Source organism: Pseudopipra pipra, chromosome Z, assembly GCF_036250125.1.
Source record: "Pseudopipra pipra isolate bDixPip1 chromosome Z, bDixPip1.hap1, whole genome shotgun sequence".
Classification (NCBI taxonomy): domain Eukaryota; kingdom Metazoa; phylum Chordata; class Aves; order Passeriformes; family Pipridae; genus Pseudopipra; species Pseudopipra pipra.
Window position 1 is genome coordinate 24,238,758 of NC_087581.1, and position 18,900 is coordinate 24,257,657.

The following is an 18,900-nucleotide window of genomic DNA, read 5'->3' on the forward strand; positions in this document are numbered from 1 at the left end:
GAAACCTCTCTGCGTCCGGAAATACTGAAGACTACAAGCCCGCCGCCATCAGACACATCGGAGAGGTTTCAAGCAACCTGATTTGCCCTGAATTTCGCGTTCCTTTCTATGGCCATTGTTTGCGTTTAAGCAGCTATCTTGGCGCGGGACGCAGGAGACGCAGGGACCCCGAAGGGCAGGTGCGCCTGCGGCCGCCCAGCTCCGCGGCGCGATCCCGCGGGGACGCGACCGCAACCCGACTCCGCTCAGCTGCTCTGGGCAGCTCTTGGTGCCGGGCAGCTCCTGCTCCGGGAAGCTCTTCGCGGCTGAAAGTTTGGTAAAACTTTGATCTCGACCCACCCCCCTACCCCGCAGCGCTGGGCCGCAAGCGGCAGCGACCATTCATCGACCGCCGAACGCAGTGTCCCGCGGGCTTTCGATGTGGGACTGGTACGGAGCCTGGGGAAACCTCCTAGACCCCGGTCTCCCCCCAGCCCCAGGGGCTTTCGGGCGGGGGGGGTAGTTGGTATCAGCCACACTTCCGGCCCCCTCGGGGACAAACCCCTTCGGCACAGTACGGGCATCGCCGCCGACCCCGACGGCTTCCCTCCCTCCCTCTCTCCTCCTCCCTTTTTCTCTCCCTCCATCCCCCCGTCGGCGGCGTGGAAGGAGGGTGGCGGTGGGGGCGGGCGGGGGGCGGGGGCAGGCTGAGGGTCTCTGGGCTCAGCGGGGCGGCGCGGGCAGCGGCAGTGTCTCTCGGGCCGGCGGCAGCGCTCTGCCCGTCGGTGTCACCACGGCGGGCGGCGGCTATCCCCACCGGCCCGGGGCCGGAGCCGCGCCCCCCGCGGAGCTCGCAGGCAGAGCTTCCCTCCTCCTGTCCTCCAGCGCCCCGGCCTCCGCCCGCCCCCGCTGAGCCCTTCTCCGCCCCGGAGCCAGTCGGGCTCCTCCCGCGGGCATGAACGGCTATGGCTCCCCGTACCTCTATATGGGCGGCCCGGTGTCGCAGCCCCCGCGGGCTCCGCTGCAGCGAACGCCCAAGTGCGCCCGGTGCCGCAACCATGGAGTGCTGTCCTGGCTGAAGGGGCACAAGCGCTACTGCCGCTTCAAGGACTGCACCTGCGAGAAGTGCATCCTCATCATCGAGAGGCAGCGGGTGATGGCCGCGCAGGTGGCTCTCCGCCGGCAGCAGGCCAACGAGAGTCTGGAGAGCCTCCTCCCAGACTCCTTGCGCTCCCTCCCGGGGCCGCCGGGCAGCGCCGAACCCCCCACGCCGCCGCCGGGGCCGCCGCCCTGCGCGGCACCACCGCGGGCCCCCGCCGAACTGGCCGCCGCCGCCGCCCTGCGCTGGGCCACCGAGCCGCCCCCCGCGCTCCCGGTGCCGCTCTCCAAGGCAGGTGAGGCCGGGCCGGGCCGGGCAGGGCGCCGCGGTACCGGGGCAGGAGGGAAAGGGAGGGCCGGGACAGACCCCGACGGGCGGGTCTCGAGGGGTGGGGCCGGGACGAAGAAAGGCGAGGGCTTTCCCTTCCTCCCGACGGGCGCCGTGGGAAGGGAATGGAAAGGCAGCTCGGCGGGTGCCCTTTGTCCCTCTATAAAAAGCAAGGAGCCACACAGCGCCTGGCCAGGATCGCGGCCGCCGGGACCAGCGGAGGAGGCCGGCGAATGTCGCCGCTGCCAGCCGGCTCCCCGACGTGCCGCTTTTGATCCCGCGTGGATCACAACCGCACGTCCTTCTGCCGCTCCCGGTCCCCTTAGCCGGCTGGAGTCGCTCCCCGGCTTCCCCCACCCCGGACGTCGGGGCTGCGGGGCCTCGTCCAGGACAAAATCTCCAGAGAGTGCCTCGGACTAAAAGCGGCGCCGGGAGCTAGAGGATTTCTGTGGAGCAAGGATGACAGGAAGAAGTGAGGTGGTGGTAGGGGATGAACCGGGCAACCTAGTCCTCCTGCGCTCCGGGTCGCGTCTGGGGCTGCTCGTGGCAGGTCGGGGTTGCTGAAACCACCGCCCGCAACCGGCACCTTGTGAGTGCGACCTGTCGGTAACACACACTTCTGGAAGCAAAACTAACGCTCCGGAACTGCTGTCCCATTCCCCGCCCGGTGTCTGAGCGGGAGCCGACAGTCTTTCACGACGGGCATACCCGTCGGACAGGCCGCTGGCAGCCTAGTGCGCTCCACCGACAAGCGGAGACTGACGAAATTTTACCCAGTACCCCGGCAGGGAAATGGCGAACCCTGAGCTCTCACCCACGGGCTACCGTGTGCGGTACGGAGCCATCCCGGCCACGGAGGCGTCCGTGGGGGCCCCGGCACAGGGCTTTGTCCTCCAGCACTGGAGGAGACACAACACCGGCCCCGAGGCGGCGGCACGGCTGAGTCTGTCAGTGTGGCGAGGATGCCGGTGGCTTGGGACCCACTTCTTCTTCTCCGGCCCATGGCACCACCTGCCTGCCCTCCACCCCCCCTGTCCCCTGCACTTCCGCCTGGTTCCGTCGGCCGTTCCCCTGGGCTTTGGGGGTCTTTGCCCAAATTTCCTCTGGTCGTAGCCTCCCACCAGCTCAGAGTCTTTTCACCACCCGCATCCGCGGCGGCGCTTGGCCGGAGCCTCCTCCCTGCGTAGAAGTGGGGGCGGTGAAGCCGAAGGATTGGGGAGGGAAGGGGATGAAAAGCCCCCTTGGCTTCTTCCAGAAAGTACAAGTTCCTGTCCACCAGCACGATATAAATCTGACGGATAGGAACGGTATTAACTTGCACGCCCAACTTTCCTTCCCCTTGATATATGAACTTCCCAGTTTAAAAGATTACAGTAATCACGGGAGGAGAGTGTAAATCGAATCTGATAGCAATAACTTTTGGGGAAGGTCAGGCTCAAGTGAAATGTTACCAAGCAACAGGCATTTTGTTTGCAAAATAAAATCAAAGTGTATTGATGAGAAATTCTTCCTTGCCAGCCAGTCAGCACTTTCTGCTAGCAGCTTTACCGAAGAAAAAACCCCAACAAAACAAAACCAAAAAACAAAACCCCAAACATAACGGAGGAGATCTCCATAAATCAAGGCCCTCAGTGCCGCGCCTGCCCCCGCCCCCTCCCGCGGTGAGGCCGGGATGGGGCGACTTGGGCACTCCGGTACCGCCGAGGAGCCGTCCTGGTTACACAGACGTCACCCCCGTGGTCCCCGGTCCCCGACTGTTACAGAGGGTTTTTTCCCCCGCTTTTTATGAACATGTGGATGCGTGACAGCAAAGTGGAAAATGGTTCTTCCTGTCACCACACAACTTGTTTATTTCTAACTGTCCTGCGTGTTCTGAGCGGCAGGGCTTTCACTTCCTTCTCCCCACTACCTCAATTAAAATCGTCGTCAAAACATGTATGTAATTATTTGTTCCCCTTGTCCGTCCCGTCTCTAACATACACACAAACACACTTCCACCGCGAGGACATTAATCTCCTGAAAGGTGTTTTTCACTACGGAGGGGAAATTTCCCGACATACGATGGAATCAGATCCCTCTGCTTTTATTCCTACCAGAATAAAATCCTGTCATTTCGGTGGGACAGTTGTGAAGTTCTGTTCTGTGCAAATGATGCACATAGAAACTACCCCTGTTGCACCTGCCTCTGCTAAACTGGGATGATCCCTCCTCCTGATACCGTGCTCATGAACTTTCTTCGCCCACATGAGCACATTTCTCTTAGTAGTAGTTGTCCAGGCTTGTAAACAATATAATGCTATATTGGGTCGTGTCTTATTATCAGAGCCAGTTTCTTAATGCAGCACGGTTGTCTCTGTGTTAGAGAAGAGTGATTAATCTCCTACAAAGTACCTTAGACCTTTGAAGATAGGGATGAAAGCCTGAAGTGAAAGTAATTAAAAACTCCAACAACCTAAACCAAACTAACACCCCCCTTCCTCCAAACAGTTAGAAGACCAAAAAACCACAACCCAACCAACCAAAAAATCCCCCCCAAACAAACAAACCAATAAAAACCCCACCAAAAACCAACGAATTTAACTTTTCATGTTTTTATGCTAGTTCTGGTATAGTCCTTTCTATTAATACAAATAAGGAAAACAGCAAATTCTTTTGGGATCCAAGAAAATCTGTCCTAACAATCAAAGAACAAGCTGTTTTAACAGGGAGTCAGCAGTGGGAATATCGAGGAAACAAATTTGTTCCAAAGTATTATACCAAGTTTTCCAGACAAGTTATTGAATTGAGAACAGCTTCTCTCATCCATATTACTTTTATTTGGCGTCTTTACAAGATTTGACTCATGATCCTTAATGTATAAATAGTCAAGGAGAATTGGGGTATATATTGCTCCAAATTCGTAGCAGCTTTATTTATTAATTTGTATTTTACTGTAAATGCATGCATGGTTCTCCCACAGTTCTGTGTTTTATGTGTATCTGTATTTGCGCTGCATCTCTGTAGATCTAGGTTTGTATCTGTCTCTGCAAACATATTATTTTATGAATACTCCCCATCGTTTATATCAATAAGAAAACAGTTCCCCTAATTTTCCCCGGGATCACAAAGTGAATACTTGAATGCAGGCAATTTGAAATAGAAGGTGTTGGGGGGAAAAAACCCCAACACACACACACACACACACACACACGCACACACACAGAGAGAGAGAGAGAAAAGTACAATCCCCAAAACCAAAACCAAAACCACAGAAACATACAAAACCGCCTAAACAAGACCAAAAACCTCACTAAAATCCAGAACAGCCCCCTCCCAAAAAAACCCAATCCGAATCAAACCAACCAACTACCATCAACAAAAAAACCCACAGCAAAAAACCATCAAACCCCACGCAGAACAAAACACAACACCCAAACCCCACAGAAGAAAAATATCCCAGAACAAGATCTCTTTCTTGAAGCCCAGAACATCTTTATGTGAAGCTTACAAGTTATTAAAGGAAAAAAAAAAAAGCTTTGGTGAAGAGCAGCGGGTTGTACTTTCTAAATACAAAATTGTTTTTGTACCTGAAAATATAAACATTTGCTATTAATACACACATGCAATATTCCTACAGTTTAGTGCCCACAGAAGGACATTTATAATGTATCTTCCCTGATTTTTGTTTGTTTGACGATTGCTATTTTGTGCCAATTTTAAACAAACGAAAATCGCGGTCGCGGCTGTTCCCGTGAAGGGTTGGGGACAGTCCCTGGAGCGCGCCTTCCACCTGGCCCTCTCCGCGCCCTCAGCGTGGCGGGCAAGGAGTGTTCCCATGGGGAAAATGCAGTTGGAACACAGCCTGACAGACAGGGAAGCACCGGGGCCGGCCAGGTCGGCAGGAGCTGCCATGCGACCAGCCCCAGCCCCAGGATGAAGCCTCCTGACACCGGCATCCAGAAATGCTGTCGAAAAGGCAGAGGGGAAAAATACAACAGCGTCCATGCTCAGTGTTAGCCAACGGAGGGTAATTCTCCATGTGTTAATAACAGCACTTCGATTTAAATCACCGAAATCTCGTTTTCCGTGTCTGTCCCTGTAAGTCTAACAGCCCTCTGAGATGCGCCGCTGTGATCTCTGCTGTACGAGGAGACTGTCCTTGTGCAAAGGCTAAGAATCGGGCTCTGCGCGGTCTCGTGATGATAAAGATGCAAACTTCAGTGGGATGAATTTTCAGAATTTGGAGAAAATTTTTTAGGGAAGCCTCATAAGGATATTTTTAAGAATACTGAAAATTGAACAAATCTAAAATATCCTGAAAACAATATTTTGTAAGGAACAGGGAATGTATTAGAGAGATCTTATCTGATATAATTTTTATTTTTTTTTTAAAGCATGTATTTTTTTCCTAGTTGTACTTGTTCTCATGCCACAGAGATACACTGTAAAAATGCGGTAGTTCTGAAATACTCTCTACTTGCATTCAGTTAATTTTGTAATATTGTGTACTACAGTGAAACCTATTGATGTGGAAATTAGGGCTATCATCTCCCCTAACTGCCTCTCTAACTCTGTTAAGACAGGAACCGGTAGTTAGATGTCCTCAAACTGCTCTCTAAGCCTTCAGTGTACAAACTGTGCATTCACTAAGATGTGAATCACTCTTAGTGCCCCTTCTCTTGTAACAAATGCGTAATTATGAACACGTGAAGGGATTAGGAGGGAAAGGTAGTGTGAGCCTCATGTTTTCTCAAATAATGGATGAGCTATGCCGGCGTTTTACCATCTCCTCAAAAGGATTCATGTTGCCAGTTTGCTATTGGCAAACAATTCGTGCATTCCACCTTGGCCGCTAAGGCAAGATTGACACACTGAGCGTATGAGAGAGGATACATACATTGCCTTCTCTGTAATGTAGCAACATGCAAAGTTATGCTTGTCTGTTTGCACTGGACAATGAGCATAACTAATATAAAAACAAGTATCAAAACCAGGCTATCCTGCTAAAAGAGATCTTCATTAGGGCAACTAAGTTCCTCAGCTGTATTCCTCAGCTACATGCTTATCTTCCACATCCCAAACTACCACCATCCCACATCTTTGTAGGATGACCCATCATTTCTGCCAGGTACCACAATCCTCACGAGGAGCGCTTTTTGGCATACTCACTCACACTGTTAGGCTGTGCTCTGCCAGGATCTCATACTTATTTATAGCTCCCATTCTGGTGAGCAGAGTGGCTTCTGGTTCAGCGTGGGCTTGCTCAGACCTTGACTTCTTCTCTCTCAAGATGGGAAATTGCATTAATAGACTTTGTCTCAAGCTGATCTGTGAAACACTAAACTTATTCCACTGCATGGGGAGATGCTCTGCCTGTTAATGGGGCGAGAGAGAGGCAGGAGGTGGTGAGCAGTGAGGCTAAGGTTCTTGCATACCTCTAACTGGTTGCATCTCACTTGGGCAGGGATGTTCATCAGCACATTTTAGGAACCTTTGCTTGCTTCTTACAGCTTCTTTGTCTAGTTGGGCTGTTAACCAGGGACTTGGGAAACCAAGAAAACAATTGGGGGTTTTTTTGCAGGTAGTTTTTCACATATGTGTGTTCAAAAGCACTGCCCTGAGCAGTTAAATTAGGCTTTTGTCAGCTGCAGCTTGGACAATGATCCCTTCCCCATGCATTGATGCCTCTCAAGGATACCATCATTGTGCTCTATGAGGAAGACCAGCAGAACTGTGTTCTCGAGAAATAACCATGAACAATCTCAAGCAATTCTGTGCACTCCCTTGTGCATAGTCTGTGAAAGCGCTGTCAACCTTTCTTCCTTCTTGCTGACAACAATTCTATACGCAGGTCAGGCATTACTAAAGTGACCAGAGATGTGGGATGTTCCCATTCCTGAGTGTCTACCTGGAGACACATGGTCAATGGGCTTGTTTTCAGCCCTATACTCAGCTCTTATCCTTCTTAGTTTAGCACATAAAAAGCAAGATACCAGGAACAAGCGCTAAGAGAGTTTGTGGGGTTTCCCTCCTTGGAATTATTTAAAACTCATCTAAGCAGGGACATGAGCAACCTACTCTATATTTTAGGTTGCTTTTGCTTTGGACAGGGTATTGGACCAAATGCTTTCCAGAGGTCCTTCTCAAACCAGATTTTTCTAGAATCTGTGCTGTGGGAGGAACCAATTTCTGCAGAGCCAGAACTTGAATACACTGATGCATTTGCAGACTTTTTATACCTTCAACCAGTAGTCATGATGAAGCAGTTCCACCAATGCTGTTGGACTTGCAGAGGGAATTTTGGTCTCCCTAAGTGCCCTCTTCATCTCATAGACAGTGGGATGGTGCTAGTGAGGAATTATGATGTGAAAGTGCTCAGGTTCCTCTGAGAAAGCTTGCACTTGGCTGGTGTGTTGCTGCCATGTAATCAGTGAGAGATGACTGATACAGTGTATTTGATGCAACAGAAAAATGACTACAGCTTCTTTCCTTGCACATGCGAAAACGTGACAGATACCTATAAGGCCTAGACCAGATAACATTATTCTTTTGCAGTTTTATCTTCACGAGATGTTGCAAAGATACCTTAATTTTTACAGCATCTCTGTGAAAAATGCTCTCCCCCCCCATTATTCTTTGTTCACTTTAAGAAGACGCTATCCTCAAATTTCTGTAAAAGCTTTTGGCTTCAGTTTTTTATTAACTTCTCTGAATTCTCTTTGCAGACATGAATGAGGAGAGGTTGGGTGATGCCAGTGGAGCAGACAATGCTGAGACCTACAGCGACAAAGACACAGACCAAAGGAGTTCCCCAGACATGACTAAAGCCAAAAGCTGTTTCACCCCTGAAAGCCCTGAAATTGTTTCAGTGGATGAGGTCGGTTACGCAGTTCAGAAAAATGGTGGGAGCACAGAGAATCATCCAGACAGCCCCAAGTACCACCCAGAGCAGAACCACCTCCTGATAGAAGGTCCTTCTGGGACAGTTTCTTTACCATTTAGTTTGAAAGCAAACAGACCTCCACTTGAAGTCTTGAAAAAGATCTTCCCTAATCAAAAGCCAGCTGTGCTAGAGTTGATCCTGAAGGGGTGTGGTGGTGATCTGGTGAGTGCTGTGGAGGTTCTCCTGTCTAGTCGGTCTTCGGTGGCCAGTGGGGAGAGAACTTCTGCAGAATCCGATGGTCTTGTTTTGCCTTCCAACGGGCACATTTTTGAACACACGCTGAGTTCCTACCCTATTTCATCTTCCAAGTGGTCCGTGGGCTCAGCATTTAGGGTTCCTGACACGCTAAGGTTCTCTGCTGATTCCAGTAATGTCATGCCAAATCCTCTGGCTGTACCTCTGCAGCACCCTTTCCCTCAACCACCACGCTACCCGCTGATGTTGAGGAACACTTTGGCAAGAAATCAGTCCAGCCCGTTCCTGCCCAATGATGTCACCCTGTGGAACACCATGACACTGCAGCAGCAGTACCAGCTGCGGTCCCAGTATGTCAGTCCTTTCTCTAGCAACACAACCACAGTTTTCCGAAGCTCACCTGTACTTCCTTCCCGCTCGTCAGAGGATCCTAGGATCTCAATTCCTGATGATGGGTGTCCTATTGTGTCTAAGCAACCAATTTACACAGAAGATGAATATGAGGAAAGGTCTGATTCTTCAGACTCAAGAATACTCAACACATCTTCTTAGACTGACATTTGACGTGTGATAGCTAAGTGATACTCACAGTGCAGCTGAACTACTGGCCCCTAAGAGGGGGGACACATACTCTATGAAACTCTTGCAATTGTATTAAAAAGTGACTTTGCTTGGTATTATACTATAGCAATAAAGACATAACTTTTTAAATTTCTTGCACTTCACTGGATAATGCCAAATAGCAATACTCTGGCTTTAGTGCTGAGTCTGTATTACAAAGGAAGACTTTATGGCTATTGGTTATGGGACTCTGGAAGGCTCATAATGGAAACAGAAGCCCAAGGTCTACTTTGTTCCTTAACTCAGAAAAATGGGGATGTTAAACTAGAATACTTGAATGCTGTTTTATAAGAGAGAACTCCTCAGGACATAAGAAATCAAATAAACATAATTCAATTGCAAATGGACTAAAACAAGGAACTTACAATCTTATGCCAGTGATCATAAAAAAAGCAGAAGAAAGAAATATGCACATGCAACTAATATGAGCTCCTTCTGTGCCGTTTGAGCTTGGACACTTTTCAGAGAAATATTATTAAGAGTTATTCTTTTCCCATGGCTAGGTCGAAATGTGTAATGTCAGTGTAAAACCAATTACAGCTGTGAATTGCATGAAGTGTATTGTGAAATGAACACCAGATTAAGCATTGTCAGGTTAATGTAGCATGCTAAGGACTCTAGAAAAATAAACTAAGATCATGATCTTGGTTTATGTCATTTATACTGGGCAAATACATTCTGAAGACAGAGAGCTGATTAATCCTCAGGCAGGGTTAAAATGTCCAGCTCCAGCAACTGCAGTCAAGGAAAGCCTCTTTTTCCAAGTCTGGGTTCTGCTTCCCTGCCGAGTAGTTTGCAACTGAGATGAGGCAAATGTTGTCATCAGGGAAGCTGAGGTCTTGAGTATGTACTGCAGACAATTCCAAGCTCAGCTGAGTAAAGTAGAGCTTGCTACAGTCACAGAAAGCAGAAAACAAAAGGCTCTCCCAGTGCTTCAGAAGCATCTTTTTTTCCTATACTGTAGAAGTAGAAAAAAAAGGAAATAGAATGTAATAGCAGGCCTTTCTTTAAAATAGTATTTAGCCAAATGGCAACTTCCCTAAATGTAGAAAAGTATTGGTTTGAACAATTTATTGCATGATTGCATGCATTGATTACACTGCATATCTTATGTGTGTCTGAGTAACATTAGGAATTGCTTCTGGTGAGGAATGCCACTAAGTTAACTGTTCACTTAGAAGTTCGTTAAGGTTCTAGTGTCATTTTTTCAACTGCTCACAACTGACAACATATGCTTGACAAGTGACTTGTACAAAACACAGCTCTGAATGCAGATGAAATGACTGTCAGACCTTCAGGTGTATGGATTAGTCCCACATTTCAGAAAAATGTTGAGGCTGCCCTGAAGTTAAACCCTAAAGAAGATGCGCTTTAAAACTGTTATACACATATCAGGCATGTTATCCAGTGTCATTGTTGATATGAATGCCTGTCTTCTCATTTGGCATTTCTTGTTTCACAAGTCTCATGCACACAGTGAATCTTTCATTTTATCAAGGTACTGAACACGCACAGAAAGGAGAATAAAATAATGATTTTGTTTTCCTTAGGGGATAAATTAACAGAAAGATACTTTATCTTGCATAACTTTTCATCTCTTCAGAAAAGCATTTTATTGGTAATGCTACAGAGCAAAGACTTAAAAGCAGGGGAAGGGGGGAAAGAAAATAAATAGGTTCTTTTATGGAAGTGTAAATGTGAAAGCATCTAAAATTTTCCTAAATGAAGAATTTCAGTTGTGTCCTGACAGATTTGCCTGCATTCACATGGAACTTGTAAACAAATTCACCTTACAGCTACTCCAGAGAGAAAAGTAATAAGTAAAATATATTTGATGTTGCAAACAGAAAGGCATGAGGTAGTGAAATGCTGTGCTACAAGACTGCAGAGGAATTAAGTGTCAAAGACTAGATAAGAGCAGTTAGGTCCAGGAGCTCTGATTTTGAGCGGATTTCCTTCCTGCAGAAACCTTTGTATAGGCATCCCTGTATATTAAATGAAATCTGCATGGGCTTTAGTTTGGGGGTTTTTTTGTGTTTTGTTTTTTTGTTTGTTTTGCTACAGAAGTTGAATCATCTTCAGCAGAAAGACCGAACAGTGGCACCTTAGACAGCTCATAAACACTATGGCCTGCAGGTTTTCAGAGAACAGAATTTTGGCATCTTGGAACTGTGACACATCTTTCAAAGAAAGCTGGCCATGGCTAAAGTGGAGTGAACTATTATCACACTTGTGCTGAAAAATGCAGATTCGGTGGTATGATTTTTTAAAATTTTATCCCTTTTGATAAGTTGTGTTCTGAAAAAGGAAACAAGTTAAAATGATCCTTGTCTGGTATTATAAAATAACTTGACTCAACTCACAATTACTTTTTTTTTTTTTTAAATAAAGTGAATGTATCTCTGTTCAAAATCAGAAATGCAAGTTCTCATGTTGAACAATAATTTTTGTTTGGCCATGCAATAAAATATTGCTAAAATAACTAAAATGGTATCCAGAAGATTATTTTTTTTAAGAAATACTGATTGGCCTGCAGTGGTATTTTAGACATGTTGCTTTGCTCACCCAGCTATATTTTCCAGGCTGGCACTACAGGCAAATACAGTTTTTAAGGATCCCTTGGTGTGTTGGCAGGAACTTTTTCTGCCCACACCATGCTGGGACCTGTTCCGCAGACCTCTGCTGTGCTGATGGGGACTGCCCAACCACTCCCCCCCTCTCAGAGGGGGCAACCGCGGGGTGAGGGAGCCCCCTTTCCTCTGGAGCCCCGTGTGCCCCATCGTCAGGGCCCACAGTGGCCACCCCGGAACTGGCACCCTGGCTCAGGCCGTGCCTTCACCGAGGTCGGTGACAGCCGTGTCACCGCAGCTGGCAGCGGCGGGGCTGATCCTGAGCCTGTGGAGCACCTGCGGGGTACAGCATCCCGAGATTTCCACGCCTCCGGGGTCCGGGGAAACCTTCGGGTGGGGCACCCCACACCTTGCGTTTCCCAGCTCCATCTTGTGGTGAACAAGGGGAGCCTCGTGACGGAGCAAATACTTCGTGCTGAGGAAGGGAGGACGCGGGGGTGAGGAGGGCTGAAGCTCAAGGTATTGATGCTCAGAAGCCTCCTGAGGACAAAAAGAATTCAAGCATCAAGAAAGATGGTTTGAGCCTGGTGAGGTCTCTGCTGGAGCCCAGGATCCAAAGAGGTGTTGGGGTATTTTTGTTTGGTGTTTTGTTTTGTTTTGGTTTTTTTTTTTTTTTTTTTCTCTTGGGTCTTTTTTTGGGTGCTAGAGCAGCTGTGGTATTCTTGGAGCAAGAGATCTTCAACCTCTGCACAGCTCCTGCTCCTGGCTGAGCAGCCACCTGTGAGCCTCTCTGGGATGCCCTGGGACTGCTTTTTCTCCTGTCAGATGGGTGAATTCATTGTCTGCTCTCTGGGCAATGCCCAGAGCTCACTCTCTCTGCTCGTGGCTCTGCTTGTCCAGGTCCCAGGCCCACCAGAGACCGGTGCGGTGGGCTCTACAGAGGCTGGTTGCTGCCCCAGAGACACACTGCTAAAACCCCCTAGTTAATCTCTAGATGTGACAACGTGGTTAAGGGCCGACAGTGATGTAAACAATAACAATGCTACGGAGAGCCCTAACGCGATGTTCACATTCTCCAGTAGCTCACGTAACTGTAGACAAGGGAATAGGCAGAACGGGAGCAGGGGTAAGAAATGGGGATGTCCTGCCCAAAACTATCCCCTGCCTTGCCCTTGCTGGTGGTTGTGATGCTTCCCCGGGAGTCCCTGACTTGCCCTCCTTATTGGTCTGAAGGGCCACCTCTGCAACATTTGTTGTATGCTTGGTGAACAGGCTCACCTCACATTTGTGCTGACATCTTTGAAAAATGACTTTGATTCTCTCAGTATACTGTTTCAGTGATTCATTCTTTATGTGCATTTACTCAGCAGATGTGAGTGGGGAAATAAGATTGATGCTAAATTTATATGTTAATTTTAATATTGAAGCTATCCTGTATTTGAAGAATAAGATCAATTCTTCAATTTCATTTCTTACGTGATATTGCATATTGTCATTACTGGAAAATAAAATTATTTCTGAATGCATACTATCTAAACTTCAATTTTAGTGGACATATAACTCTGAAGCATCATTCTTCTCCCTTCCCTTTAATAAATATCTTAATACAGTATTTTAACATTCTTACAGTAGTCTGCCATGGGAAGATAACAAAGTCTTTTCATCCTAAATGGTGTTTTGTTAATGTGCTCCCTGCAGCATTCTGCACTGTCACAGGCAGATTTCATGCATGACTCAGCAACTCCCTGCAGGCTGTTGCATGCCTGCTGCAACAGGAATCTTGGTTAATAATTGTGTCCCTCACTAGAGATTAATTTCAATAATTTCCACAATAGCAGCAGTGCTTGAGAGCCATAGCCACAGCTAGTTGCCAAGCATGCCTGCATACAGGCTGAATCCTGACCTTAAGTGAAGGGTCAAACCCTTAGATCACTGTCAGTAACTAGATCATGTAGAGGATGGAATCATATGTACAGAAAGATTTGGCATTTATGGAGTGAGATGTACTTTAAGAAGGTCTGCTGCCAGAGACCAGGCTTTCCTGAAGCCACAACAGAAAAAAAGTATTTACAGCACCTTGGGAGTGTGGTTTGGTACTTTATGTCTTTGCAAGCTGTGCAGGAGATTAAACTGAGATAGATAGCAGGAACCTTTGCAAGATTACATCCTTGCTTTGCCCTCTAACCCAAGGAAGATTTTTCCCTGTCCTTAAGGGATAAAGTTAAGTGCTACAAGGATTTAATTGCTTTTATCTGAAAATTCTTAAAAAGCTTCAGTGCCCTGTAAATAGGAGAGCAGAACATAGTATTTACCAGAGCATATAGTATAAGATTTTGTTTCTAATTTTTTCTGAGAGAGAGGCTGTAGCTTTTCAACGGCTGAACTGTGACTGCCTTCAGGAAGAAAGTTTCCCTGAAAAGCTCAGGACAATTCTGAGATAACCCTGAGCAAGCCACTGTCACAAAAAATGTTGTGACACTGGTAAACACTGCTTGGGTTCTTTCCATCTGTCATATTTCTGAGTCTATAGACTTCATACATTCCAACTTTCTTGTCTGCAACACCTAGACAAAACCAGAAATCTTATGATAATTACCCTTCTTCTCCCTAAAGGCAGTAAATACATGAGTCAGCAAAAGGTTGAAGAACAGTGAGAAAGCAGAATTTCAGACACAATGAAGTCTATTCTTTCTTCCAAGTCTTGTGTGGCTCAGGCAGGGAGGTGTGCAGGCTCAGGAGCAGCTGCTCTCTCCAAGGAAGGTGAGCACATCTGACACGTCTGCCAGCAGTACACATCTCAGCTTGGGGGCTGCAGCCCCCTCAGGAGTGGGTATGTGTCACAGAAGAAAGGCAGTGTGAGAGTGAGCAGTGTGGCAGCAACATGATGGTGAAGGCACTTGTGGTAGCTGACAGAAACTTTCCCTCTCTGTTGCATGCAGCGAAGCTCAAACCCACTTTCGGAAACATCTTTCTTTGGAACATAGTCCCTCTGCCTTGCCTGCACATTGCTGAGATTCGTTCTTGTCACAGTGAATATAAACCAGAAAGAGTGAGATAAAATTCACTATATACAGAAAAATATAAAAGAGACATTGAAATACTCAGAAATACAGAGAGACATACTTCCTTGCTACCTGTCAAATGTTGATGTTTTTGTCATTTATAAGGGCTACATGACCGATGTGACAAGGAGTGCAGAAGCACTCCTGATGGAGTATTGTACCTGAGGGAGTGCTGCAATGAAAATGTAGGTTTCTGTTTCTCAGCCTCTGCATGTTAATCTCTTGACTCACTGACTAGGAACAGGAGAGTGCTCAAAGCTGTTCATGTTGCACAACTGACAGCTTCCATGGTAACAGAAATCAGTGGGTTTTCACCTTCAACCTACCTTTTGCCTTAGCAAAGTGAGGGCAGTGCTTAATGTTTAGAACAGCTACATATTATACATATTGAAAAGCAACATTTTCTCAAGAAGAACAGCTCCTAAACTACAGAAAATTATTCTGCATGGCTCCACACTTACTGCAAAACCCTTTTCAGGAAACTTTAATACCCTTCATAGATTTGGCCCAACTCACAGGCCAGCTATTACATTTTAGACTATGTGGCTTAGTCCCTAGTAAAGTTATGGTCAACTATGTGTAAGTTATGAATTTTCTTCCTTGCTCTTTCTCCCGTAGTTGCTTTTTTTTTTCTAATAGTCTGCAGAGGTATAAACAAAAGGAACATTTGGCCACATGCATTTTTCTTCTTTTATCTCTATTGACAAATAGTTAATTATCAGGGACAAAGGGTTGTGGGGGAGAAGTTAATTTGTTTTGAATGTTTCCCCAAAATATAAATACAATGAAGAGTAGGTAATAATATTTCTAAGGCTTCAAAGAAAGAGGGGATTAGTTCTGCTCACTCACACATACCTCCTTCTGCTATTCTCACCTATGTTGGATGAACCCAATACAGGCATCAATCACTGCAGGCCTTGTGAACGAGTGGGAATTGGGCTGGATTTGGGGTTGTTTTGCAGAACTTTGAAACACATAATCAGAGAGGGAGGAGGGAAGGGATAATTTCTGACCTTCAATGGCTTCTGGGGAGTGATGCTTTCCCATGCCTAAGCCTGAGCTATCAGAGTCTATGCCCACATTGCCATTGCCTTGAAAAGGGAACAGTGTGATCTATACCAGGAGTCAGGAGGTGAAAGGGGCTGGTCTCCCTGTCTGGCTGTGCTCATGCCTCACTCCTCTTCCTGAAAGTTCACCACATGAGATTTTAGCAGACTTGTGTGGTGTATATTTATGAAAAACTGTGACTAATTCCCAGGTGATTGGTATATTTTTTAACATATTAAAACTCAAGCAAACACCCTACCTGTCAAATTATTGTCTGACATTCATATATTTCCTGATTTGGCCACCATTGCTCTGTGCTGTTTTAACAGACTTCCACTTTTTCTGTTGTCCCATTGGGCTAGCAATAGGAGAAATAACTGTGGTGTTGGGTGTGGCAACAGGCAGTACAATCACCACCATCCTGCTGGTAGTGGCTCTAGTCTGGTTCCTCACCTCCTTCACAGCACCACACCTCCAGTGTTTTTACACACTTTGAGACCTAAAAGTGCAAGCCAACACCTAGTTACTATGACTTGGTCGTAATTAATCTGCAGCTGATTAAAGTTAGTGCCTGAAAGAACTCCAATTGCTTTTTTCTTTCAACAGCACCTCCAAAAAATCACTAATGCTAAAGAACCAGTGACTCCAGTCCTTCATCCCAAGGCTCCCTTCTCCTCCTTAAATTGGAAAACTACCAGTTCAGTTGAAAATGTGAACTGTGTGTACAAGATATTTGTGAGTTCCTTGGGAAATGGGTTATATTTTCTTCTTCCAAATGTCTGGAGTTGCAACTGTCTTTGAATGCATCCCTGAGCCGAGATTACAGGAGACAGAATGAGTCGCAAATTACTGTAACATATATTATTCAGACAGTGTAACATATGTTATTCAAACAATTACCTAAAGTAAACGCTGTCTTGCACAACATGACCTAGACATCAAAACATGGCCTCGTCTTCACATAAAATAAGGCAGTCTGGCGCTGTTTCAGCCGAATACTGGGTGGATTTATAAGGGCTAAGGAGCGATATTTCATTTGGGACGGGGACAGGAGAGAACGCGACGCTGTGACCCCGGGCTCCTCTCCCCGTCCCGGCTCGGTCCCCCTGGCCGATGGCCCCACCTAGTGTCAGCGCGGTCACGGCGCTGAGCGCCGCTGGAGCTGGGTGATGTTATGGCCGCATGATGTTATGGCTGCACGTTATGACGAAGAGGGATGGGTCTGTCCTTCCCTAATTCTGCGTGGCTCTGGCAGCTCGGCTAGAGGTGCATTCGGGGTCTGCTTTGAGGGTCAGCTCAGTGCGGAGAGGAGCAGGAGGCAGGGCGGGTGTCACCGGGACTCTCTCTCCCTCGAACCTGTTTATTCAAACCTGAAGGTAGGAGGCAGGCACCACGGCAGGCACCAGCTTCTCCGCAGCCCCTGCCCGCTCCCGGTGCGCACAGAGCTCCCACGGCGTGGTGGGAGAGCCAGCGAGTGTCCCTATGTCTTGCGTGGGTATGCACGCACACAGACACACAGCTTCTCTTTGAACTCCTCTCTCACTAAAAGACGAAGATGTCAAAGGTGTTTTGCTTATCCTGCTTGGCTGTGGAAGTGGGTCCAACAAAATAAAGGAGGAATACTTGAGGAAGCCCGCCGTGGTTTAACCCTAGCTGGCCGCTAAGTAGCGTGCAGCCGCTAACTCACCCCCTGGCCCTCCCCGATAGGGGAAAAAAGTGAACCTTGAGGGTCGGGATAAGAACAGTTCAAAAATTCAAACCAAATAAAATATTATACTATCACTACTACTAGTAATGATTGTAATAACAATAATAATAGTTAAAATTAAAAAAAGAGAAAAGAAAGAAAAGAAAGAAAGAAAGAGAGATAAAAACTAGCTCAGTTGGTTAGAAAATGGCACTAACAACATCAGGGTCATGGGTTTGATCCCCTTACAGGCCATTTGCTTAAGAGTTGGACTTGAGGATACTTGTGGGTCCCTTCCAACTCAGAATGTTCTGTGGTTCTGTGAAACCAAAGATGAAAAAGGGATGCACAATACAATTGGTCACCACCCACTGACCGATGCTCAACACTCTTCTGCCAGCAGTGATTGACCCCTCCTGAACAGTTTATATACTGAGTATGAAGTTGCTCTATTTATGGAATATCCCTTTGGCAGTTCATGTCACCTGTCCCTGCTATGCTCCCTCCCATATTCTTTCATGCTTGTTTGCTAGCAGATCATGGGAACATGAAAAGTATTTAATCTAGAGTAAGAACTACTGAGCAATAACTAAAACATCACTGTGTTATCATTATTCTTCTACTAAATCCAAAACACCATACCAGCTACTGAAAAGAAAATTAACTCTAGCCCGGCTGAAACTAGGACAAATCCATATGACAAACCTTTGGGTCATCTAGTGTATTAGTGTTTCAAGACACTTGATATTGCCTTTCTTCTTTATCATTCAAGAAACTTATTCTTTTCCTCAGTATGTAACCAAAATTTGAATTTTTTCTTCCTACTATGCAATTGAATGATGAAGTGGAGCAAAGTTAACGAGTGTCTGATCAGTCCAGAAATGTCTTGCAATGTCAGTATATATGTGGGTGATGTCTACACCTGATGTCCTCTGTGCTGGACCACAAGCTGCTAGCTGTGTTTTGATATGACGATGTAGGCCTTTTCCCAATTACCTTGGTCTTGGACATTCAAGCCCCTTTTTTGCTACTTGTTGTTTTCATCTCTCTTGGTTACAGTCCATATTAGATTTTTTCAGTGTGCTCCATCAGAGGATGAACTGTAAGTCTGCCTGGAAAGTAAGACTAATGCCATTACATTTGTATCACATTCTCCAATGACAAACATCTTGTAGACAAAACAAAACATGGTAATGCCTGTGGTAATGCCTAGTGTATCTACTAGAATTAAGATTTTCCAAGACTGTCTTTCTCATCATGACAAACAGTCACTGTTATGTCCTGTCTGTGGAGTAGTCCTCTTAATAGGCTTGAATTTAATCCTCTGTACCTTAAAAATATCGCAATTGTCCTTTTATTTGGAACATGCTAAGATATCAATTTTGAATTGA

General features: G+C 46.5%; 1 protein-coding gene and 1 long non-coding RNA gene across 5 annotated transcripts; one reads left to right on the plus strand and one right to left on the minus strand.

Moving 5' to 3' along the window:
• The first annotated feature begins 675 nt into the window (after positions 1 to 675).
• On the plus strand, positions 676 to 11,160 carry DMRT3 (doublesex and mab-3 related transcription factor 3). The gene is made up of 2 exons (XM_064642195.1): positions 676 to 1,373; positions 8,110 to 11,160. Exons 1-2 carry the CDS (start codon positions 935 to 937, stop codon positions 9,072 to 9,074), a joined length of 1,404 nt encoding a protein of 467 aa, XP_064498265.1. The 5' UTR covers positions 676 to 934; the 3' UTR covers positions 9,075 to 11,160.
• On the minus strand, positions 9,855 to 16,964 carry LOC135407287 (uncharacterized). 4 transcript variants are annotated; one of them, XR_010426794.1, is made up of 3 exons: positions 16,723 to 16,964; positions 16,082 to 16,321; positions 9,855 to 10,101 (listed from the first exon to the last, which is right to left on the minus strand). It is a non-coding gene; the product is annotated as an uncharacterized LOC135407287 (long non-coding RNA). The 4 variants fall into 4 exon arrangements; XR_010426795.1 differs by lacking the exon at positions 9,855 to 10,101 and adding an exon at positions 11,522 to 12,253; XR_010426793.1 differs by lacking the exon at positions 9,855 to 10,101 and adding an exon at positions 13,930 to 14,277.
• Between the last annotated feature and the right edge of the window lie 1,936 nt (positions 16,965 to 18,900).

Excerpts from the sequence above, each read along its gene's own strand:
- DMRT3 (XM_064642195.1), top strand. The coding sequence starts at position 935 with ATGAACGGCTATGGCTCCCCGTACCTCTATATGGGCGGCCCGGTGTCG. Across the intron at positions 1,374-8,109 it reads GGTGCCGCTCTCCAAGGCAG|ACATGAATGAGGAGAGGTTG; the intron begins GTGAGGCCGGGC and ends TTCTCTTTGCAG.